Source organism: Platalea leucorodia, assembly GCF_965183815.1.
Source record: "Platalea leucorodia genome assembly, chromosome: 1".
NCBI lineage: Eukaryota > Metazoa > Chordata > Aves > Pelecaniformes > Threskiornithidae > Platalea > Platalea leucorodia.
The window spans coordinates 102,513,999-102,539,715 of NC_138823.1; the positions used below are offsets into that span (position 1 = coordinate 102,513,999).

At 40.8% G+C, this 25,717-nt stretch overlaps 1 protein-coding gene across 1 annotated transcript; it reads right to left on the reverse strand.

Moving 5' to 3' along the window:
* Positions 1-490: 490 nt before the first annotated feature.
* GPLD1 (glycosylphosphatidylinositol specific phospholipase D1) lies at positions 491-24,827 on the reverse strand (the record flags this gene model as incomplete). Its single annotated transcript, XM_082325501.1, has 25 exons — positions 491-978; positions 2,192-2,242; positions 2,344-2,370; positions 2,652-2,809; positions 3,131-3,307; positions 3,908-4,001; positions 4,095-4,194; positions 4,756-4,897; positions 6,896-7,052; positions 7,430-7,504; positions 8,511-8,621; positions 9,649-9,835; positions 11,012-11,151; positions 11,697-11,820; positions 12,379-12,444; positions 13,428-13,567; positions 13,655-13,682; positions 14,431-14,538; positions 15,518-15,572; positions 16,075-16,123; positions 16,400-16,510; positions 17,718-17,815; positions 20,805-20,883; positions 21,842-21,897; positions 24,731-24,827. 25 exons carry the CDS (start codon positions 24,825-24,827, stop codon positions 901-903), a joined length of 2,508 nt encoding a protein of 835 aa, XP_082181627.1. The 3' UTR covers positions 491-900.
* Between the last annotated feature and the right edge of the window lie 890 nt (positions 24,828-25,717).

Below are 25,717 nucleotides of genomic sequence, written 5' to 3' on the forward strand. Positions count from 1 at the left end.
TGTTGGTAATAATAGCATCACATCTTGCTGCTCAAGTTGTTTAATAGATAATTGATGCACACTCTGTTAAACCTGCATCATACAAAATTAGCGTTAATTAGTTGAAGACAATACTGTTAACAATAAAAGCTGTTAACAATTCTAAGTTACCATGGTCATGGAATTTTACATGAAAACAAAGAAAGAGTAGTCTTGGCCATGACTGCAAAAGCAAAAGCATTTGTCAAAACTTAATCAGTCTTGCTTGCGCTTTCTTCCCCGGGAGATCCCAGCTGTTCTACACCTTGAACGCAGGCCTCAGGGCTTCCTAGAGACCGAAGCGGTCCTTTTGATTGGCACCCGCCTTTCCGTCTGGCTTACAGCTGCCCCTCCTCCATGCTTATTTTGACAGCAACTTTTGATATCTTCGAATCCCTGTCTGGATCGCAGTGTACAAGGAACTGTAAATTATGTGCTATTCTTTCCTGATTTTGCCAAGAAAATACTCAAATCTGATCAGTAAAGAAGGCGACCACTGAACATTCCTTATACTGCCAAATATTGCTACCAAAATCTAGCCGCCTGCTCATTGTAGCCTCTCAAAGGTTTTCAGATCAGCTTGCTTGTTCTAGGTTAAGTGATGCTACTGCTCACAACAGGATTAATTTGTGCTTTTACATGACTGACGTAGTTTTGGTTGGTTTGTAAGTCAAACCACCACAAATGCTCATATTCCCCTTCACTTAAAAACAGTGACCATCCCTCCCTCCCTCAATACTGCCTTTGACCCTATAGCTATCTGGGACATCTCTGTCATGTGGTCTGTTGGTTCGCGTGGGTTAAGAAAAGTATCACAGATACTACGGAGATTCTTCACTAAAAGACCAGCTGTGCCCTGGTCTGAAAGGCTACCGTGAACTTTTAGAGCGAGTAGACAAAAAGCCTTCCACCAAGTCGAGCCTTTGCCGAACTTCTCTCTGCTGCCACTACAACTTCTTTCTGCAGAGACACGGAACAAAGGTTAGCAACGGGCAGCTGCAGGTGTACGATTGCCTTAAGCTTCCCTAATGGAAACCAGATTTTGTCCATGTCATTAGTGTCATACAGAAACGTGATGAGGAGAAACGAGAGAGCAACCCGCCTCATCAGAATAGAGGTTAACAAAACAATTTGTCAAACAGACTTTATTTCATTTGGGGAACTGGAAGAAGCTGGAACCAGTCAAATAACTCTTGCCAATATAAACTATTTCTCAGGGGTAAGATCGATCATTAGAGATGAAGTTGGAGTGTGGACTGGGTTGGTGCCACAGCAAAGGAACGCAACTGCTTGGAGCACGGCCTCACTCATGCAGAAACCATCAGCGATGCCTTTGTTTCAGGTGTTGGATTATGCGCCCTAACCTAGTTCAGAAGCACTGACGTTTCCAGGTGTTTCTCCATTGCATGTTTTAACAGCAAGAAGTCAAACACCGTTTGTTGAAGACCAGTCGCACGCCTTGGCCTAGTGCTGAGGCTTTCTCCGTTCTCACACAGGTGAGGTTGGAGTCAGCAGAACATTGGGCTCCCCTCAGCTGAACAAGCACTAAGTAACCTTCAAGCCGGAAAAAAGGTTCCTCAGTGCCTCACAAAAACATAGGGACCGACTTTTGGTAAAAATAATGGGCATCTGAGGGAACCCAAGAGAAACGGGTACACAGACACATCCACAATCATTCAGGTAGGAACTGGGCCTCCCTGTGCTTGGAAATACTTCACGTACGAACAGCATTCACTGCAAGTGATAGCTAGGACAGCGAGCCTGTAAATATTGAATGAGAGGGGTGGTTCGGTGCCTGGCTTACCCCGTAGCTGAGCATCCAGTTCGCATACAGGTTGGCACGAACAGGAAAGCCAGCTGGCACCGACACTTGATTTACCATGCAGCCCTTCTGCAAACTCCTAAGTAGTTTAGATTTCAGGCCATTTTAAAGCCTCTTTCAATTCAGGTGTCAGGTGCCAAAATTTTGACAACTCCATGGTTCATCCACTTACAAAATGGTTTTAATTATCAGTTCAGAGAGTGACTTAAATGAAAACTGAATTAACTATGTAAAGCACTTAAGGTTTCTGCAAATGAGTAAGATATAGATATATATGTGAGGTGTTGGCTATTGTATGCAAGTGAGGTAGAAAGATGTTACAAAGCAACCAATAACAGTAATTTTTCTCACCTTTCTTTCAGATTTCACAGTGATAATGGAACTCCCAAATCTTGATAGTTCCTGTAAAATAACATTGCTTGTTATAATGCTGTTTGTTAGTTAGGTTTTTTTAAAGTGGGACTTTTTTGTTTCTCTCAGTAGTCTGTTTTCTGGTTATTTACCTCAGGAGAAATCAGGACATACTGTGCCTGAAGAAGAAAAAAAAAGAGAAAAAGTCAGTAAGTCAGTGGAGAGAACCACACTAGGAGAGCAGAAGACCCGTGCAATAACCCTGGTTTCTATACAGCAAAGTAATTCAAGAACGAACAGGAGAAGCCAAATCACACAGATTCAGAAACATAAGTAACCTTCTGTTTTCTGAAACCAAGTCAGAATGCACCAGATATTTGCACTGGATGTCATTAATTAGCTGTCACTATGACCTCATGTCCTGATTTCACTTTTTTCCCCACTTTTTGTTTTTTCTTACCCAGTCCTCAGGACAGGGAGATGCCCATGATTTGCAGTGGCCTGTCACATTCCCTGAGGATGCCTGCTTTCCGTTGTAAATGTAAACACGGCCGGCTGCCCCACCAAACAGCATTGTGATATCGTTAGTTCGCAGCGGGGATGTCACAATCATTTCATCTGCAAATATTACAAGGATGACATAACACATCAGAAGTGAAGTAATGCTAAACCAAAACACAAGAGAGTTGGCATTTACATACCTCTAGATGCCACAATTCCTATTAATGATGACAGATAAAATGTTTCAATTTCTATGTTGCTTGGGATTTTAGAGACGCCTCCCCACGAGCCACGACAGAATACTTGTACAAGTCAATTGAGGAAGCAGACTGTATTTAGCACTTGTATGATTATGTAGGTGACCAGACTTCCCGTTGGCAAAAGTAAAACATTTGCTTGATGATTAAAAACCCCTGATCCAGATTCATTGAGCTTTACCTAGTCCATCATTATCCAAGTCACTTAAGTATATATCTCCTCCAAAGCGAGAAAACCTCCTGTCCCCACTGAATGTGCTGAGCAAAGAAGGTTTGGTGCTGTCTGTCAGATCGTATACCAGAGCCAGTCCAGCTTGGTGCAGCACTGAGGATAAAAATGAAATCCTAGACAGGCTATCTGGAAAAAAAAAAAAAAAAAAAGAAGTAACAGAAGTTGAGCATCAGACATATGAGCATCAGACATAGGAACTTAGGTGTAGTACTTGCAATACATTGACAGCGGATAATACTGGCATTACATAACATGGAAAAAATTAATATAATTTATGAATAACATCAAATATTATATGCCATTAACACTAATTAGCACAGAAACAATCTCCTAGCAATAGTAGCAGGGGAAAATGCATTCAAGTTAGAGTTCTACACTTTGACTTTCCTAATTCCTTATTACCTACTGCCAGAGTAACGACAAAATACTGTGTTGTTTTAATTCCAAGAAATATGCAGTCTGCTAGCAAATCACTGCTACATAAATAATGCAAGGCAATAATGCTGCTAAACTAATTTTAAGGAAGGAAAAAAAACATTGAAGTTGAGGCATAGGACAGAGGACTCTACAGGTAAGGCACTTATAGGTGATTACAGTGATTATTTTTCCTTTTTTTTTAAATTACATGGCAATTAAAAGGTTCCTTTTCTGACTTCTATATCCTCTGGCCATACAGAAACAAAAGTGCCAAAGCAGAAATGGTTTCCAAATTTCAGAAGGACATACCTGCAGTAGGTGCACCCACCACCAAAACTGTCCTTGCAATCCCAGCCACAGACATCACACCACTGGCCAGAGACAAACCCATCCTGCCCCTTGCCTGTTAGATTTTCGAAAGACCCATGTCATTTCTACAGAATGTCACTTTATTTCAAATTAGTCATAAGGTCCCATACTATAGAAGGAGCCCTACCTTGTCTCCAGTTACTGCAAACCAGACCGTTGTGCTTGGTGGGTTATACCCATACACCTTCCCAACGCTCTGTCTGACATCCGATGAGAAGGGATTGCAGCTTGAAGTACAATGCAAAATACATTTGTATGTAACAACGTATTTTTATACATTCAGCTAGGATTGCTCCTCTTACAATATTCTCCTGTTTTCATTTGGAATAACAGTGGCTGCCAAATTCTAGAAATCTGTTGTGGTAATTCCCATGCTTGTTCTAACTAGTTACAAGACATTTAGGGCACAGACTTGGTCTGTCCATCCACTTCTTGATCACGCAATATATTTTTGTGTTCGGTTTGCTTTTAAAAATGCTATCTCAAAGTAAGTGCTATCTATGGGATCATTTTAGGCATGCTTACCTGCTAGCATTTTTGTGCCCCTTCTCCCCCTCCCAAAGAAAACCCAACAAATTCTTAAGTGTCTCTAAATAACAAAGACCCTCTCTATAAAGGGTCTAAAGACACACACCCCCTTCATGAGGAAGGACGAAGGCATAAAAATATTCTAAGCAGGACAAAGAGGAAACTTCCCGAAAAGCTGGAAGTCTAAGTTATTATAACTCTTAACCATTGTAGAAGTAGGGCAGAATGGAGGAGAGAGCAAGCTGTCATGTACAACGCACCCAGCACAACCCTTCCACGTAGGGCTACCAATCAGCAGCAATGTTACGTTCTCCAGCTGGCAGCTGTCAAGGGAAAATCCAAACCAAGCATAGTTTTCTTCCCCCTTCACCATCCAGTTGGCATCCTCCACTGACAGAAGTCCTGACAGACAAGAAAAATATGAATTAAGTCTTGGTGTACCCCGGCATAGAAAAATTTGTTAGCAATCCTCACTGATTCATCCTATGACAACAAGTTTCTATGAGCAAAACTACACCATCCATGGTATGGCACCAGTTATTGCTAACTTCCCTTGCTCAGTCTGCAACTGTACTGGCTTTTATTCAGCACAGCCTGCTTCTAAATCCTTGCAACGGCCTACATCAAGTACATGAAAGCTCTCAGTCAAGCCTGCCCTAAACTAGTGACTCCTCCTTAGGGATAGGACAGCATTGAAACTGTTTGTCAGAACTTGTAATTCTTCAAGGACTGTGGATAGGGGAGCTTCAAACAATTCTGGCTTTAATTCAAATAATTCATTCTGTGTTTTGGTTTTGCAAAAAGGTCAGTCAGCAGTGTGTTGAAACCCATTTTCCTTGTGATTTCTAATTTTACATGAGGTAGAATAAGCTACAAAAATTAAGCGTTATTGGAAATCTCAATTACATGATTCTGACAAAGCTCTGAATACCTGCGTATCCTGCCCAACCCCTATTAACTTTATTTAGCTCCATATGTGGCCTTTCCTCCCTCATTCACAACAATCCTCATCACCTGTATTCATTAGCTGTATTCACTGGTAGCACTCCTCTTTAGCCACATGAAGGAGCATACAGAATGATAAAAATTCATCTTTTGAGGTACATTTGCCCATTTCCAAGGAAGACCAGTGAGTCTGTCTTGGTATCACCAATACACAGTTGAATCCATTGCTTTAGCAAGGCTTTCAACATCATTGTCTCCCACAGTGTTCTTGTATCCAAGCTCGGACACTGCAGTCTGGATGGGTGGACAATCAGATGGGAAAAACCTGGTTGAGATGATCACCTTCACAGGACAGCGGTTAGTGGCTTATACACTGAATGCCTGTGACAAGTGGAGTGCCTTCAGGGGTCTATCTTTAGACTCATCCTGTTAAACACTTTCATAAACGATCTGCAGAAGGTAACAATGTGCCCTTTCATGAAGCTGGCAGATGTCAGGAGACTGGGGGGGGGGCTATCACTTGAGGGCAGTGCTACCATTCAGAGGGACCCAGACAGGCTGGAGGAACAGGGGGACGGGAACCTCACAAAATTCAGCGAGGACAAATGCAAAGCCCTGCCCCTGGGAAAGGAGACACCCTGGCAGCGATACAGGCTGGGGACAGACCGGCTGGGGAGCAGCCGTGTGGAAAAGGCCCCGGAGATCCTGGTAGGCAGAGAACTGAGCGTGAGGCTGCAACAGCAGAGACGGCCAACAGCATCCCAGGCTATATAAGCAGGAGCACGGCAAAGAGACTGAGAGAAGTGATTATTCCCCCTTTACTCCTCCCTAGACCACACCTATAATACATTGTTCAGTTTTGGACCCCACAAAACAGGAAAGATGTTGATAAACTGGAGCAAATTTAGTAGAGGGCCCCCAGGATAGTTGGGGGCTGGAGCACTTGTGCTGTGAGCAGAGACTGAGGGACCGGGACTTATTCAGCCTGGAGAAAAGAAGGTTTCGAGCGGACCTAAAGGCAGCCTGCCAGTACCTACGAGGAGGTTAACAAAGAGAGAGCGCCAGGCTCTTCCCAGTGTACTGGGGTACTTAATGCCTTCTGTGCCTCTGACTTCACTATGCATGGAGGTGGGAGGACAAGAGATAATGAGCATAAGACGAAACAAGAGAGGTTCATACTGGCTGTAACAAGACATTTTTCTTCCCTATGAGGATAGCCAAGAAGTGGAACAGCTGCCCAGAGTGGCTGTGCAATCTCTGTCATTGGAGGTTCTTAAGACCTGACTGGATAAAGCCCTGAGCAATCTGGTCCGACTTCATAGCTGTCCCCTTATTGAGTAGGAGGCTGGCCTAGACACCGAGATCCCTTCGAACCTGAATTATCGCATGATTAATTAGGAACAAATGAACAGTCACATAAAATACAGGAGGATTAATTTACTCAATAAATATTACCTTGGTCACTCCTGTTGAAGTAAGAGTAAAATGCAACCACAAATCCTCTCTGCTGCCCACCACCAGGTGCATAGGGAGAGCCCACAACCAGATCAGCATTTCCATCCCCATCAACATCAGCTGCCAGGAGGGACCAACCAAGATTACAGTAGGAATACTGCAATAAACAGTTAGTTTAAGCCTGAAATGGAACTGAAACCACCAATTCTGCAACAAAATAGAGTTATTTGCTTCTAAAGAGCTAACTTTGCTTCTTATCAAATTACCCTCCCATTTCCTGACTTCAATTTTGTTTTCTTTGCTTTTATTTGGAGGGCTATGCATCTTTCTGCTCACCCTGCTGCCCCCCCTGCACTGGAGTCTTTCCCACATACAACCAACCCAGGCAAGCACCTGCTTGCACCATCCCCGTGAGTCTCAATTCCCTTGCAATTAGAAGTTTGATTTTAATGTTCTTTTTTTAAGCCCACAAGTCCCTTTCCCTTTTATCTCACCTCCTGCTTGTTTAGCCCTGTGTTAGCCTGATCAATATACCTGACATGTTATGGTAACGTTTGGTTGAGATGCCAAGCTTCTTCCCTCAGTGCCAAAATAGACATACACAGCACCCTAAACAGCAGGAAAAACAAATACAGCATGAGAGCAGCTGCATGTCAGCACCAAGTACGAAATCCAAGACAAAGCACAGGCAGTGAAACAGTTCGGCAAGGGCTATTAATACGCATTTTTCCTGTCAGAGCATTCTCATAATACTGTCTTTTCCACCCCAAACCTAAGAATACCCATGCTGTAATGGGTACTGCTATAACCAGGCAACAAACTAGAGAAGTACAGAGAAGTACATTTTCATCATATTGTGGGTAAGGAGCAAGGACAGTATACTGTATATTACATTTGTTATACACACATTCAGGTGGCTCAAATTTTGTTAATTATTATTTAATGCAATGGTACACAGTGCCAGGCACAACAGATGCATCCAATTTTCCAAGCTAGTGGGTCTACATAAAAGCATTTAAATTCCTATTTAGGCAGCTAAGTTAGTATCTCAAATTCTGAAGAGTTTTAAGCTTAATGGATGTGGTTTAAACCAAAACATTTTGCCTCTCAGTTTGCGTGGGTGAAAATACTCAGGGACCATTACACAGGCTTATCTCAAGCCTGCAAGTCATTAAGCCTCTGTAACTTGATTATTTTAGCAAGTGTGTCTGTGTTCATATCACATTTTAGATATCATCTGTTGGCCTGTGACAGCAGATGACAAGGCTTATGGACCCATGAGGTCCGTTCCAGACTCTCTGTTCCTAAATAAAAAGGGTACACTTGTATTTCATGAATGGCTCCTTACATTTCCAGCACATCAGTGCTGCAAAGCTGCAATCTGATTTGGATTTCTAATGTGAAAAAAGGCCATTGAAAGAGAAATACAGATAGCTGTCATTGCTCTAGTCAAAGTATCCACAAAGGTTATAAACCTTTGTGTTTAAATTACAATGTCACTTTGAGCAACAACAGAAATTCTCTCTCTCATTCCACTGTTCAAAAAAGAGATGTATCAACAAAAATGTTCTGTTTGCAGGGAAAAAAAGGCAGTAAACCCATGTGTGTGGCTTACTTTGTAAGTAAGAAACTGAGATCCCACAGAAGGTGCTCCAATTGCCAGATCTGGCACTCCATCCTCATTGAAGTCCAGGACTGCCAAGGCAGAACCAAATCTTCCTGAAGGCTAAAAGAAGAGGAATTGCTCTCGTGAAAATAACAGATGTTTTCAAGGCAAAACCATCAAAACCTAATGCACAGCTGCAGTCACAGCACAGGGAAGAACTGCAAACAGAGATGACAAAAACCTATCCCAATAATTCTTAAGATTTTCTTAGCGTCGCTGTTCTCCCAAGTAATAACTGTCATACTCGGAGTCAACTGTTCTGTTTGAGGATGTGGAGCTGTTAAAATAGAAGATAACTCAACATAATATGGCGCTGCTTTGTTATTTCCTCTTCTGAGCCTAGTGCACCGCGATGTTAAGCTTATGATCTTTCCTGTTAACAGCATTATAGCTGTGAACCACTAAAACACTCTGTAAGAAGACAGCAGCTGTTACCCCACAGTTTATAATCACATAAACAGATTAAAAGGAAATGTATCTCATCTCTCCATATTCTCTTCTTTGCGAATAAAGATATTTTCTACAGAGGATAATCTTTATTACTCAAAAAGATAATTTGATCCTGCTTCTCAGTTACAATCTCAGTCACTATCATGTCAAATCATAGTTTTCTCTTTTTCTTAAATAACATCTACTCTTAGTAAAGACAAACAATGGTTTTGTGAGAAGTTATCAACTAATGAAAAAAAGGTAGCTTCAAAGGAATTGAAGCTTATATTGAATTAATAATTTTAGATGAAAAAGGAAGGGAAAAATCACAATATTTTCTTAAATGCAGGGACGTGAATGAGCTATATTTGTGACTTACAGAGACACTACCTCAGTTTTATTCAAGGGCAAATTATGTTCTAACACCCACTTATCTGGCACAGTAATAGAAGTGAACCTACAGATCACCATTGCTTTAGTTGTTCCTGTGACTCAGGTAATGGTTCTTTTTCTTGAAAAGCATATGACATCCTTTTACCAGGAGGGACATTTCAGGAATAATCCTCATACATATTAATGCTACTGTTGATCAGTCAAAATTTGCTACATTTTCAGGCAAAAAAAATTTAAGTGACAAATGTCTGACTTGACGCCTCACCTGATGACCCTGTAGTACTTGGTCAGCTTTCCCATCTAGATCCATGTCCTCTGGTGGCAAACCTGACTGGTTGCCATAGACCACATACACCCGTCCTATCTGAACACGGCCCAGCGTGCTGTATCCTGGTGCTCCAACCACCAGATCTTCATATCCGTCCTGGTTTAGGTCAGCTGAGATCATTGCCCTGTACAGTAAGGGAGTCAACAAAATCATAGCATTAGTTTCCAGACTAACACAACATTAGCAGAAAAATAATACTTCTACTTCTTTCAGGTAAACCAAGACCTGTCTTTCCCCACCTATTTTTGTAAAAATCCACACAGCATTTTTCATATTATATAATTGATTTTTGTTTTCTTGAATTAAATAAACAAACACATTCGTCTTCCATTAGTGCAGCTGAGATGTGTAGGAACTGCTTTTTACTTACTGACACAAGGCACCTGAGAGCAATTGGAGCAAGGAGCATGAAAAAGGGCTGCTTGCATATGACACAATACAAAAGATGAAATTAAGTATCTTTTTAACTGAACCTCTGATTTAATCAATGGACTTAACAGTAGATAAGCAAAGGGATCACAGGTCTCAGTAACATGTTGGAGTTTAGAGAGGGAACATGGAGACAAAAGAACTAACTACTGTTCATTTGGCTGGTGTGAAGTAAACTCAAGAATTAAATCTTCAATTTTTGAGTCAGAAGAAATAAAGCAAGATGAGCAACAACGCAAATTTATTTCATTACTCTTCCCTGTTGCAGGTAAAGCTAGAATCTCTCTGGCAAGGAAAGAGAATATGCCTCTTTCTGTGTCCTGAACCTATCTTTGAACTCCCTACTAGTGTTTCCAAGAACACTCGCTAGGTACCATCAGGGATCAATTAGGCACAGACAATTAATTCTGCACAGACATCAACCAATAGCCAAAAAAGGGTAACAATGTTCCTATACTGTTCAGAACTAGAGCCGATGTTGGTTCTAATTTTGGTTTCTTCCATTCTGAGCTTGATCACACACAGAGCATTGAGCTCCTTCTCTAAGGAGAAGATGTAAAAAAATGACAAGACAACCCTTCCAAAGAAAGAGGTTATCTGACTAGAATTCACATCCTAATGGAAATTTTGCTCTTGATACAGTTTTATTCAGTACCAACACAAAGAAGCTTATGCTAACATCTTAAAGAAAGGTCTTGTGTGTTAATTTCTTATTCTGGCCAGTCAATATAAGCCGTTCAGCCAGATTTTACCACTAACTGATTTGCACTGTCACCTTTAAAGAGTATCCAAAGAATAAACATAAATATTTTGGGAGGTACTCAAAATTTTCAAAAATTAAGAGGGAGGTGTGAAGAAAAAAACTACCAACCATCCAAGTCTAGCATAGGGTGAAGTCAGAAAATATGAAGCTGCTGGCTTGGAGATGTACTTAGAAGATTTTTGACGTGTAGCTGCTAATGCTCTCCAGACATTGGTTGCAAAAGCACGGTTTATCAAGTGGAGGGAATTCTGAAATAAAAATAATGAAGAGACACAAGAATAGTAAAACACAGGCTGAAACTCTAGAGCATTATGGAGCACCTCAAAACCAAGTCACCAACAGTGGAAATCACCACACTGATCTAAGTGGACTCTGGCTCAGGCCATAAGCACCATTATAGAAAGAGAGAAAAATCTGTATGCTCTATATGGAGCAGTGCTAATTGTTCACTGCTATGCTTTTTTGGGACTTCTTAACCCCAAAAAGTGATCATATGATTCTCTAACATGTAAATACTAAAGTGTAAGTACTAAAGATACATTTTGCCATTCTTGGCACTGCAAGATGTGTTCTAACTTCACTATACAATGAGCAAAGCATAAAAATTGAATATTTACGATGTACATATAAATATATAGATCAACAATGGCTGCTGGAACCTCCATGAAGTGAAGTCACAGGCTACTGTTAACATCCAGAGACCCTGCTCCAACACGTAGCATCTTAGACAGAAATTGAAACAACTTTATACAGAGCTGAATTTTACCTGACACATCTGTCACTTCTCACTTACTGTTGCCCAAGATTGTATGTTGAAGTGAACTCCTCTCTCAGTATAATTTATATTCTTTTCAAGTGTTTTTGTAAGCAAAGAAGCTGTATTCTTGTCACGTTCATTTTTTGTTTGTTTGTTTCTGCTAAAACGAAGAAAGCAATAATAACAATGTAACTGAATTCATGACTTGAGTATTTTATGACAAAGCCAGGAGAAGCAATCATCTTGCATGCAATCAGGTGGCCATTTCTCCCATATATAAAGGGAGTTCTTAAGAGATACCAATTAAGGTGGTTTCTCTTGAGATGTTTGCTAGAGGAAGACATACACTTGTGCTCTGAACAGCTGAGTTCCATATTTCTGTACATAAATCAGGAGAGAATTTAGCTATATTAAGGGTAAACATGGATCAGCAGTTTCATGATTAGCAGAACAAAGAGTGACAACCAAATAAAGTGTGAAGACTTAGCACTTCAAGTGCTAGGTAAGAATTCTTGTCCTTAGGGTGGAAGGTAAAAGTCTCTCCTAGGTTCTGCACAGTTCCCCTGTACGAAGCTTATTTATTCATGTTAAGAGAATGTCAGATTCACACACAAAAAGACATACCAAAAGATCTCTAATTTTCAGTAGCTCCCTGTCCACATTAGTGGAGGACTCTCCTTTCATCAGTCAATCTTTGAACCTTCAGAGCCATACTTACACATAGCTGTCCTTGTGCTCCCTTGTGCAGTTTATAAACAGAGGGTTCTCAGGCAGGAAGCAGCCACTAAAGAAATATGCAGAATGAATTTTAAACATTTTCCCACAATGGAAGTGAAACTAAAAATACAACTTTTATCCTTACTGATTCCTCTGTTAGAAGTCATCAGTTTTCTCAAGAAACCCTGCTTATGCAAAATTGGAGCATCATTATAATCCTGAGAAACCCCTTTGATATTTATTTTAATGACCTTGATTAGGTCATTATAAACACATCTTACAAGTCTTTATATAGCTCTTAAAGGAAACTTATTGTAACATGTCCTGCTAATTTAATAATCTAAAGCACTTTTAATGAAAGTGCCATTCTGGAACAAAGACCACAACAGATTATGCCATACTGTATTTCAAACATCATTTCCCAAAATAGCTGCAGTGATATTTTCCATATAAATGGATGGATTAATTGCCACTGTTGGTCTAAGTTATTTACAGTACAGTTACACTTGTAACAGAGCAGTACAGGCCCAGAACTTCTATAAAAAATGCGATATTCTGAGTACAAGCCTGAGCTTCCAACACTAGAGTATATACTCTTACTCTTTCTAATCCTATCTGTCTTCGGTGTCTGAAGGCAACATCTGCCCTCCCCTTGGAAGGGACATCTTTTGCTGGCCGATGACAGCAGCCAGAAGGTGCCGCCACAGCTCAGACTGCCAGGCCAGGCAGAACCTCAGGGCACGGCTACGCAACGTTTAAGCTGGCCCTTGAGTACCTCTTACAGAATGCCCCAAATTTTCCCTGCCGAGTATCAGCTGGGCACGCCAGAGCCTTGCCTGGGGAAAGGAGTGTGAAGATGTAACAAATGCGAACTCAAGGCCTATGTAATTCTGTACACCCGGGTAAAAGACAGCCACAGAAATCCCTTTGTCCAAGTGAGGATTTAAAGCTCAGCACCTCTTCTAGGAAAGAACCTGCCTTCAGAAGAACAATTAAATGGGTGTCAGAACTTGACTACTGCATTTTATATTGCAGGAAACACAGCTATACCTGGTTCCATTCTCTAGCATATGGCTTGTCAGCTCAAAAATATTGTTTGTCCAGAACGCCATGTCATCCACTCCTCCGAGGAAATACTCATGGAACTTCTCCACCAGAAATGGAGATTTGCTAGCATATGTTGGAAAAAGCTAAGAGACAAGCAACATACTTAGTAAGATGGATTACATTGTCTTCATGCTATATGTTCATTTTCATAAAGAAAGCAGAAGACCAACCTTGGCAACAGCAAGCCTTTCTCCATGTCTGAAAAAAAAAATAATCTTCAGAAATAAATTTGCTTCTTTTAACAATATTTAATTATTTAAACCGTTCTTTTCAAGGCTTCTGTATGGTAAATACTATGCAAGTCATTACATTTCCTTGTTGGCTGTTAATATATTTTTAAAAGCTGTGATGTGAGAAGTAATGATCTGAACTTTATTGCTGCCCTGAATTTGGAGGCATGCACAGTGTTTGTAAATGCTGCACGACTATTGGTAATTAACTGAAATAAAGATACAGCTAGGCTGTTTAGGACGTTCAGAAGCCAGATATCAAAAGTCTCTTCTTGCCAGGTATCAAAAGTCTCTTCTGAAGTATTCTTGCAATTGAAAGGATCTACATAAAGTGTAGGTAAGCCATATACTTAGGTATGTATACTACTCCTTCAGTACATGAAAATTATATGGCTAACATGCCAGAATGCAATGGTACTTAAAGACACAGCTGTTTTCACATAAACAGGTATAAATACATTAAATGCATAAACGTGTTAAATAGCTAAGATGCTGAATCTCTGGTGTAATAATGAATTTAACAGTTATGAAGCAGTCCAAATTTGTATTCTAGCCACTAAAAAAATTCAGGTGTTTCATGATTTTGGGGTCTACTAAGGAGTCTATATTGCTGGCCTCAATGCATAAATTTCTGAGCTAGCATTTCAAATAGGATTATCATCATTTTCCTACATATGTTTCACTTAGGAAAACCCAGACAAAGCTATTCAACTTACAGTTCCAGATACAGCAGGTAAGTACAGTCAGTAATTGTGCTTTCAGTTATGATCTCTCTTCCGTAAAACTCCTTATAGATAGCTGCTAGGTCTTTGACAGGTACATACCTAAAAACAAGACGAAAGTATTATAACAAGAGTTTTTCCACATCACCTGATAAAAGATTACAGTTTCTGTAATAACAACAGCCTGCTTTAAAATATTCTAAATTTCAAAATACTACAGAAGGTCACGAATATTTACAAATGCCAGAAAGACCAGGATTGCAGGTGCAGTTACTCTCTGCACAACACTCTCCTTCTGTTTAGCTTCAGACTCAGAAACCCATAGAACCGTGTCCCTGTGGCTGCTGCTGGTAGTTCCACACTCCCTACACTGATTCCCTGGCTTGGTGATCACATAATTTTGGAGGACGTCCTCCAGCTCTCTGCTGTGCCAAATTTACCCCTAGCCAAATAGACATTTCCCACAGCTGTGCCACAGTTTCATTAATGAACTGTGCCTTCTACACCTAGATGAACTACATCCTACTTAAACAAAGCAACTCAAATGACCTACTTTATTAGCAGAAAAAAGAGGCATGTGAGTTTTTTTATTTCAGTTAAAAACTGTGAGGAAAAAAAATGTGTATATCTAAAACTGCTCCTTCTTTTTATGCTTTTAAAACCTGTGTGAATTCCACAGCACCTATAACCATTAACATCCTCAACTTCCAAAACTTTAAATGGAAATCTAAGTGAGATTTATTTAACTGAGTTATTTAACTAATTGCTAGGACATTCCAGCAAACCTTTTTCACTGATTATTTTACACATAATCACTTATAATTCCCTTCAGAGATAAATAATTTAATCTTTCTTGCTGTGTTCCTATATGTAAAACTCTTTTTCCTTCTGTCCTTCCAGTTTTTCGTGTCAGGGAACAGTTAACATGCATATAAGGAATACCAAACTCGGAAAAGTTCCAATAGCCAAAAGAGTTTCTTTTTCCAAAGAAAGATAAAGGAGGACAGCATTTTGTTAAAACACAGTGAGTATACAGAGTAAGCAGAAATAATTTTTAAAGAAGGTAACCTCATTATCTTACCAATTCGATGCCAGATAACTGAAGTCCAGCTCAAACTGACTCAGTACATCTCCTCCTGCAGATGGAAGAATGAAAAAAACCCACAAAGCCCAACAAACCGAACCCGTTAAGTACCTATCATGGATAACAGTGCAGATGAAGCTATGTATGAAGCTATCTATCTATGTTTATATGCTAGATCCTCCAGCTGTATATTTAGAACACATAAATGGTTCACCTGAAAGTATGCTGCATATTTTATACTTCCAGAGAATAAGAATAATGTAAAATTTAAAATCACAGTAGTGACTCCATTTGAACTTTAGCATCCTTCAGCCTGTGTTTTTGTTTTAATACAAGTGTCCGTATGCCCTATCACATCTCCTGAAACATGGAGCATGAGGACAGGGATAGCAGGGCTTTGCAAACTATAGGGGAAGAGTGAGAATATGGTGTCCATATGACTCATTCTTGGCTCCTGCATTGCACAGGGTAAGAGCCTGCATCACCCACTGTGGTTTTGAAGGGGACTAGTTATTCCAATAGAAGGATCTATGATCAGCAAACAGAAACATTACCAAAATCGCCAACATTGTGAGCTTCTGAGTATGAACCGTGAAAATCAATCTGGAGAAAGAGAAAAAGAAGAGAACTGTCTGTTTATTTTACTCATCCTTCCATACAAACATATGAACAGAAACAAATTGTCCAAGCAGCCCTGAAGTTTACAGGTCCCAAACCTGACCAACTTCGTTCTTACAGAGTTTGTGACGTTATGTCTCTCTGAAAATCTTCCTGAAACAGGGCTCCAGTTTTTCTCTCCCCTCCCCACCAGAGTCCAAAGCTAAACTATCAATTCCAATAAATCCCCTTATATCAATAAATATAAAAATACAGGCTTACTTCTCCCATGGCCTTTAGAAATCCTTGGTCGATGCCCAGGCTATGCCAGCTAACATCTGCCACCATATGTGAGGCAATTCCAAACAGGAAAGCCACCAGCTTCTCTGTAGCCTACACAACAACAGTTCACTTGTAGTAATGTCAATAATTTTACTCCTGTCTTTAAGAAGAGGTGAGCATTTTATGTTAGTGCATTATACAAGGATATAGCAAGGATATAGGTGAGAAACTCTTACAACCCAAGAACTTAGCATGACAGAGTGCTGAGCACTCGCTCCTTGATGCTGGAGTCACTTTTTGCGACTTGAGAAGCTTTAAGCACTTTGTACAGTCCAGGGCCATAGAATTACATGGTTGATGTCAGGACAACTTGTGTACTTCAAGTCTGATGTGTACTAAAGTCTTTCTCTGGACTGAGGACAAACACTTCCACTTCCAAGGAGCGAACCCTTTCTGCTACCATGGGTGTTGGGCAGACACACAGAGGAGAAAAAGACATTCCTGTGCAAGTGCTGTTCACTGTAGAAGTACCTGATTAAAGCCCAGGTATGAAATTACTCACCTTATTCCTACAAACAGAAAAGTTATTTGGAATAAATTTATCAGCAACAGAAATTTCGTTTCTCCAGAACAGACTTCTCTGCATTGAATCACTGTAAGTTCCAGAGGTCTTTTAAAAATCTGTAACTGAATCACAGTTTTTGATGAATTTATACTTCCCAAGGGTTAATAATTCACAAGATCAGTATAACCAATGGCCAGTCAAAAGGCAGGCAGGCTTGTTTAGGTTTTAAAGAGTGCATGCTCTCAAGTGCTGCTCCACCTGTATGACTCTCCTGAGCAGAGAGAGAATGGCAAATTCTCCAGTAAGGAAAAGAAAACAACATGACCTTTAAAATCATTCTCAATTTGACAACTTGTTTTTCCACTCCTCCTATGTGGCTCATATACCATAAACAAAAGCAAAGCAGGACTAAGTCCAAGATTTCACAAGTGAGAATTCTAAAAGACACCTGGTTTTCAAGTGGCAAACACTCAACCAGATCTGATGATAATGCAAGACCACCAATCACATTTGAAAGTTTTGACCTATGAAATATATCATGAGCACCAGACCACATTGGACATAACTGATATGGATACCATAACTTTTTTGTCTGGTAAAGATGAAAATAGGATTTCAAATTTTCCTATATCAGCAGAGACTTTAATTTAAAAATGTGTATTTTTTCAACACTTCCCAAAGGATGAAATTGCAACAAGTGAAGGTCAAGAAAACGGTATAAAGCAAAGTCAAAAGTTAAAGAAATTTTCTTACCTCTTCCCAAGGCTGAGGATAATTCCTTCTGATGTAGTGAATGCTTGTACTAAGAAATGGTGACCAGTGAGTGTCTTCAGACACATCATGGAATACTCCTATTGCAATAAAATTATTGCAATATATATATTAAATAAATATATTGTATTTGATAAATATATTATACTTGATTTTTTTCTTTGGGGAAAAAGGAAGAAGGCAAGAAAGGAAAAAAGGCAAGAAAGGAAAAAAGGAAAAAAGGAAAAAAGGCAAGAAAGGAAGAGGAAGGAAGAGGAAGGAAGAGGAAGGAAGAGGAAGGAAGAGGAAGGAAGAGGAAGGAAGAGGAAGGAAGAGGAAGGAAGAGGAAGGAAGAGGAAGGAAGAGGAAGGAAGAGGAAGGAAGAGGAAGGAAGAGGAAGGAAGAGGAAGGAAAAAAGCTAAAGGAAAAAAAGAAAAAGGTTTTCTCCATTAAAAAAACATAGACTTTTGTTCAATTTCGTAGTGTACATTTTGAATCCACTTATATGAGAACAGCCAAATGAGATGTATTTTTATATGATTTATTCTGTCAAAAGAGATACTAGATTTACCTCCCCTGATTTTGGTTTGAAGTATCTGAAAATTTTGTGCCTGCTCCCTTTCTCTGTGCCTGTGAGTAGGTACAGTACAATGAAAAACTGCCTCCCAAGTGGAGAGAATAAAGACAGCTGCCAGAGAAGCTGTTGACTAAATGAATGCATCAAATTGTATGGCAGAAAAGCCGATGGGAATAGCAGCCAACTCAAAATATCACGCTTTGGGACAGGTAGCAGTCTCCACAGGGCAGAGGAAGGCTACGTCATCCTCATCACCATCATTTTCAACAGAATGGTAAACTTGCCAAGATACAGTCAGTGTAGAAGCAGAAGAGGGGCAGAGGAAAGCAGGAAAAATCAGGTTTTCCTTTGAAGCATCAACTACTGCTCTCACTCGGATTTATGCAAAAGAGATTATGCAGGATCTAACAGCGATCTTGCCTAAAAATTTCTGTGTACCCACATAAAGCTGAGGGCAAAGTGATGCTGATGTGATGAGTCTAAGCAGCACAATATTGAATTCTCTAAGGGGGAAGAAGGTAGGCAGAAGACAGATTGTGCGGACCATCAATACACTTGGGAGAAGAGTATGTTTGTTCAGACAGAACTGTGAAACTGCAGAAGATTAAGGTATATTAAATGCTGAAACTAAGAGAGCAGACCTTGTGGGTGATTCAGTCACCTCCTGGTCTCTTGACATTTTACAGTTCAGCTGAACTAGATAACATAAGGATGGGATTTGCTAGACCAAAATTAAACATTCACGGAGTAGACTTCTACATCCAAGTTTGTCTCCTGCCTGGAAAGGCAGTCTGGATGGCTTTGTTCTTGATCTAGAGGCACATAGTTAAAACAGGTCAGATCTGTAGAGGTACCTATTTCTTCCACATTGACTAAGGAGACTGCTGACAAATGGCCCGAACATAAAACAAGGCAAGATGGACCCCAACTTCAGTGCAGGAATGTGGGCTGGAGGCTGCGGATAGAGAGACTCTGATCACTGACCTGGTATAAGGCAGACGTCAAAACTGTTAGAAGAGAAAGACGAGGCAGATAGAAATAACCAAGTTAAGGTAGGAATTGAAGAAATCCCAGGAGAACATCAGTCCTGAAAACAAGGCAAGTGAGACTGACGTTTGGGACAAGATGTTAGCAGAGCCAGGCAAAAGACCAGGAACAGTGACCTGGTGAGTGACAGGAGACAAAACCAGTATTAAATGCCAGAGCAGAGGGGCAATCTGGATGTGAACTGAGCAGCATGATATAACAACAGAGAAGATCTCCCATTAGGCAATCTGGATGGGGCAATCTGCCTATAAGGATATAAACTAAGCAGCCTGTAGTTGGCATAAACAACAGTCAGCATCAACACCCTATGACTGAGAAACAATGAGAAGTCTAGCAGCCCCTGTGTGATCTAAGACTCTAAGTAGAGCAGGCGATGAGAAAAGATGGGGAAAGTGTCCTTGGAAAGACAAACAAGGATTTTGCAGCTTGAGGTAGGAAAAACAAATACTGAGATAAGTGGAGGCACTGGCACTCAGCTGAAAAACATGTAAAAGATGAGGCAAACCAAACAAAGATCCTAAGAACACTTTGAATTTAATGGATCTGAATTTGCATGACCCACTAAAATAAACCCACTAAAATAAATCTCCCATACTTTAGACTTTCAGTAAGATCTCAACAATCAATTGGCCAGATATCCTCACACAAAATACATATCACTGCCTTGTCTCTGGTATCTGCCTAAACATCCTAATAGCTTGTTTGTTGGAGGACAGGCTGCCTTTGTCCCATTTGCTAATTGCTCACTATCCAGATTTACCACTTTAGTAGAAAATATCCTGGAGCAAGCCCTAGCTGGCTGTTTTATAGCTCTGGTGTTGCTGCAGAAGCTGATTATGATCAAGAGGTGACCTACCAGAGTTGAAAAATCAGGGGACCAGCTGCAAGTCAAGACATACTCTTTACAGCCATTGCAACATTAATTTCAAACAAGTAAAGGCAAAAGACAGCAGTCTGGAAAGAAAGGCTTTAAACTGGGATGTTACGCTTCCTCCCTCCCCAGGAAGTCCTGCGCTATTTTGTTTTTGTGAGCTTTTTATATTCTTCTGTCATCTTGGTGACTGATCTGATAGAAACTAATACTTTCTAATATAGAAATTAACCCCAGGCTTTCCCTAAGACTTAGAAAAAAGATCATTTTGTCCTCTCAGTTTCTCCCCAAGACAGTAGTCGGTCATCTGACCTAATTTAGTCAAACAGCATCCTTCTATCAAATTGCTCTACATATTAAATAGTTAAATTTACCCAAAAGTTACTTTCTTAAACATTTTCACATGTATCATTTCTTATATAGTTCTACAAAAAGGCTCAAAATACTAACAAAAATGGTGGATGTTTTTGCAGGCAGGTATTTTTGGCCATACTTCATTTCTTTCAACATAACTATTTTCAACCCTACTAAATTCTGTAGGATTTTCACATAAAAATACAGTTGTTACAATATTGGACTAAAAAGCTTTTCTTACCACTTTTGCAGATTGAAGGATAAAAGGCATCAGGATAAATGCTCCCAGCCTGAAATGCATCTTGGTGGTTTAGCAATAACTGGGAAAAAGATGGGGAAAAAAGTAATCAGAATGCTATTGCACAGCACAAAACCACAGTTCACTGCCAATACTGAAGATAAAATTTAAATATCTTGCAAGATATAATTATTGCAGTGTTGTCACCATCCCTCACCATCCCGCCCTGCTCCCCCCCTTGCCAAAATACTTGTAAGCAAAACTAAACTAATCAGTATGCACTGTAATTTGAAAGGCTATTTAGGAAAGCATTCATATGATCTAATTTAGGTACTGGTGAATTCACTTTCTGAAGGTGCCCTCCTCCTCTTGGACTAGACACAAAGCCTGGTCTGCTGTCTTCCATCCTCTGAATCACAGCATAGCTGTCTACAGCAGACAATGTGAATACTTGCCTTGAGTGATCTCCTACTTTGATAAAAGATCGAATTATAGAAAAAGGTCGTCTTTATATTGTGCTAAAGGATATTCAAAATGTTTTAAACACAAAAAACATATGGGTTTTGTTCATGTGTTTATGAAAACTGTCAGCATGCTTACAGTGCTCTGCTAGATACAGCCCATGAAAGAAAAAGTTATTTGTACCAATCAGAAATTGGTTAAATTATGTATGTGGTGGACTACATTCAAAACCTTGCTGTCATTTTGCTGTCCTTATGTTTACTAAATCTCCTTTCCAAAAGTCCTCTACTGATTCTTCTAATACAACTGCCCGTGGAGGGTATGACTTAAAGATGATGGGAAAAAAATGCAAGAAACCACATACAGTATATACACACTATTATAATTACTACATATTTGCAATAGTATTCATGAGGAGTCAAATGATTTTCAACAAAACAAGGTAAAAATACAGTCTAGGCACAACAGTTACACACATATTACTGAGAATAAATAATAAAGAAAGGAAAGGCAAGAAAAGAGACAGAAAAACATTCAGAAGAAAGGCATACACAATTCAGCAATAATATGCTTCCTACCTGTCTATAATTAATATTCCCTTCGCGCTTAATGAAAAATTCCAGAGCTCTATGTGCTGAAAAACAACATATTGAAGTATTGATTTATAGGTACTGCGGCCAGGCCCATGTTTTGTTAGAAGCATTATCAAAACCAGAACACATCGCATCATCATACCCAAACCAAGTGGCAGAGGTGCATGCAACATGACTTCGCAGAGAACGCCATACGGGTGAGAGGGTGTGTTTTCTCACCTAGGGAGCTAATAAGGCAATGCTGTTTCTGTGGCACATCTGGACGCTGAAGCCTTATCAGCCTCTCTCTAGTCCCCAGCGCCCGAGCTGACCAACAAAACCAAAAGTGCTTCATCGCAGGGAAAAGGAACTCCCCGCGTCCAGACAGTGAACCGACACCGATCGCACCCAGCACATATAGAGTACGGATCATAAAATTCTAGCCGTAAAGGACCCAGGTGAACTGTATTTCAGTTTCACTGTTGCCCTTCATATTGAAAAAGGTACCTCAGGAATCAACACAGATGTTTAACAGGTTGATTAATTTTTAACATGTATGAAACCCAACAAAAATCTAAAGTCAGCAAGAAAAAGAATACTATTTATTCACTGAATAGGCAGACATTCTTGCTGCCAAAATATTTATTAAGCAAGAGTAACAAGAGAACAAAACAAACCGACAACACTTTTCTTTAATGAAGTCTCCTTCTAATTAATGTTAGATCCCAGGGACAATCTATTAACACTCTTCTAAAAATACCCAACATTGCCTCTGAAATTATTCAGTTGAAACTGCATGCACAGGTTATTGTCTTGCCTTCCCACACAAAGCTTTACTCCTCACTTAAAGCTATTTACAAACTAAGACTGATCAAGATAACCCAGAACATGCTGAATTGAATTTGATCCTTACCAAATAAATCACACCACAAAAAAAAACCCACTCTCATTCTGGAATAAGATCTAGACAAAACCGTGTGGGTTTGAATGATCATTAACTTTGAATTTTACCCACTTATCTAAACCATCCTTACACAAATATGCTAAGATACCTTAAGAACCAATCTTGCACCAAAACAGGAATAACTTTGACATAATAATAAAAAAGCCTATCATTTTAAGGCTCGGTCATTTCGACACACATCTCTGGTTCCAGCGCGGGAGACTCTCAGTTTGGCAGTTTGATTTTCCTGTCTCCTGTCCCCCCCGACTTCTCTCACTACTCCTGTGGGCCCAGGTCACAGGAGTTCACCTTGACAGCGAATGTCACGATGGATCACCCCAGTTCCACAGAGCCCCGTGGGTCGGACGGGAGCCCTGGCGGGGGAAGAGCCTCCCCACTCAGACCTGCCTCCAGCAACAAGGCCGTGGCAAGTAGGACACAGCGCGGCTCTGCCGAGCACACCGAACATGATCAACATTTTGAACAGGCAGAGCTTTTCACTCTCTTAAAAGTACTTTCAGAAGTCTGCCCAGGATAGACTTTGGTGCTGGTTTTGAGTCGGAGGAGTTCCTTTCTACAGGTCTCCCCCCGCCCCCCCGTAATACTCAGTGTTTGGATTTGGCAATAACTTTCAGTATCTTGTCATCGTGGACTTTTATTTGCACGTTAATAAAAGCACTGATTTTAGCAACATCAGAGCGGAACCCAGTTTAATGTCATTTTCAGATAAATGGACAAAATTTGTTGTAAACTATGACCCAATAGTTCAGTGTACACACTACTCCTCAGACAACCGTGACCTTTGAATTATATAAATGCAGGTTTTCTGCAACATGCTTCCTCGATTAGAAAAAAATGACTGCTTTGGGACAGATCCGTAAGCTCTTGTTTCTATTCGTAGATTCCTTGCAAATATACTCTATTCTGCCAAATCTGTTATTTCAAGTTTTCAGAAGTTCATACTCAGTAATTAGAGCCCCGAGCTTGCAAAGATGTATGCGCTTGCCTAACCTCGGGCAGTGTGACTTCTCCTACTGATTACTGTGGGTTTCTTGACATATCATTAGGAAAAGCGAATGGTTGCAGGATGCTGACCAAGGGCCTTTAACTTGTTCAAAGTTGCATGTATTCAGTACTTAAACTCTGAAAAGGTTACCCGAACAGAGACAACATCATACGTTTTACTATCTGTTTGAGCAACGGATTTAGAATCAGAAACAGAAGAACAAACAAAACTGTCAATCTATTATGAGTAAACATTTCAGAATAACCTCACACTACTCAGAAGTGTTCTTGCAAGAACTACAGCAGAAACCAGATTTTAAAAATAACACATGCAAACAAGAAATTAAAACCAGAAATATATCCCCACTTTGATGTCCACTCAGTCCTCTCCTTCATTCTCTACAAATCTAGGCTGTTCAGGCTACAGATAGCAACCTACCAGAAAGAGACACAGAACAAAATTTTCATTTTGTTAGTCATAGATACAAACACATGACAGCATTTTATCCATTTTATGCAGGTATGGCAAAATTAAGACATAGTGATTTGCAAACAGAGCTACCACAAATGATCTGTGTTATTTTCTAGTTTAAATAAAACAATCCCGTAAATTGCGTAAAGTATTCCTCTTCTTTCTCCAAACCAAACCCTGTCTGCCTGAGACTCACAGACACAAACATTCCAGTTACATAATGCCTGTGTTTTAGAAGACGGAAAAATACGCAACCAAACCCATTCAAGCATTTTGCTTTATAAAAACAGTAAAGTTTCAAACTCCGAAACCAAACTACTCATCTATCCTATGTGTTATTCACATTTTTTTAAATTACGTAGAGTGCTCATTACTTTAACATTGTTTCATCCCTTTGCTTTCCAGCCGAATCTGAATTTACTTCTCTTCCCAAGCAACTCAAAAGACACAAAAATCCATTCTGAACACGTCTTACCTATTTCAACATGTGTTGAAATTCCACTTGGGGTACATCTTTGACAGAAATGGTATAGTATAACCAGCAAAACAGACCAAATCTTCAAACCAGCCATGATGCTGGCTCGAACTGTGATTTTCAGAAGGCTGGAGCAGTAGCACTGTGACCTTTGAAATGTAGGTTACGGAGCATGCCTTTTCTTTCAGACATATTGCTGACACAGCAAGTAAACGACTGCCGTATTTGAACGGCTATTTTACACCAACGCTTTCTTTACCACAAATAAAGTAATTTATAAAAAAAGACATAACCTATAGGTGTTCTCCCCTCTTGCATTGTGTAGTATCCCTGGGGTCTGGGCAGCGTACTGCCATCACTGCGCAGTGATGTGTACGTTAACATACAAAAGCGCGGCAGAGGAGAGCGTCCTCCCACAGTTCGTCCAGCTCATGGTGCACCTGCCTTACCACAGCTACGTCGGATTTCACTAAGAATTAAAGCCAATTGCCAAAGCAGTATTAGTAGAAACACACTAGCTCCTGCGCTGGGGGCAATGCGAATTCATAGGCTTCGGTGAGCCGGGCCGACGCTGCACACGTACGTTTGGGTCTTTACGACCCCGACGGAGAGGCCGGCTGACACGCTGGGGGAAAGCACGGGAGCCCTCCCGCCGCAGGCACCGCTGCCAGCTTCTGCCCGACTGCGGAGGCCGGGCGCCGGGCAGGGGCCGGGCGCCGGGCAGGGGCCGCGCAGGGCCCCGCCGGCCGGGCGCCGACCGCAGCCGCCCCGGGACCCGGGGGCGAGGGCCGCCGGCCCAGTGCGACCACCGCCTCCCGCGGGCCGGCGCGCCCGGAGCCAAGCCACCAAGCCCACGTCCCCCCTCTCCCTCGGGAGGGGGGTCTCGCTGCGGCTGGGGAAAGCAGAAGCCACCGACCGGGCTCCCCCCGCCCCTGCAGGGGCAGACCGAGCCCCTCCGCCCGGCTGCCCGCCCTCCCCGCGCCCCGG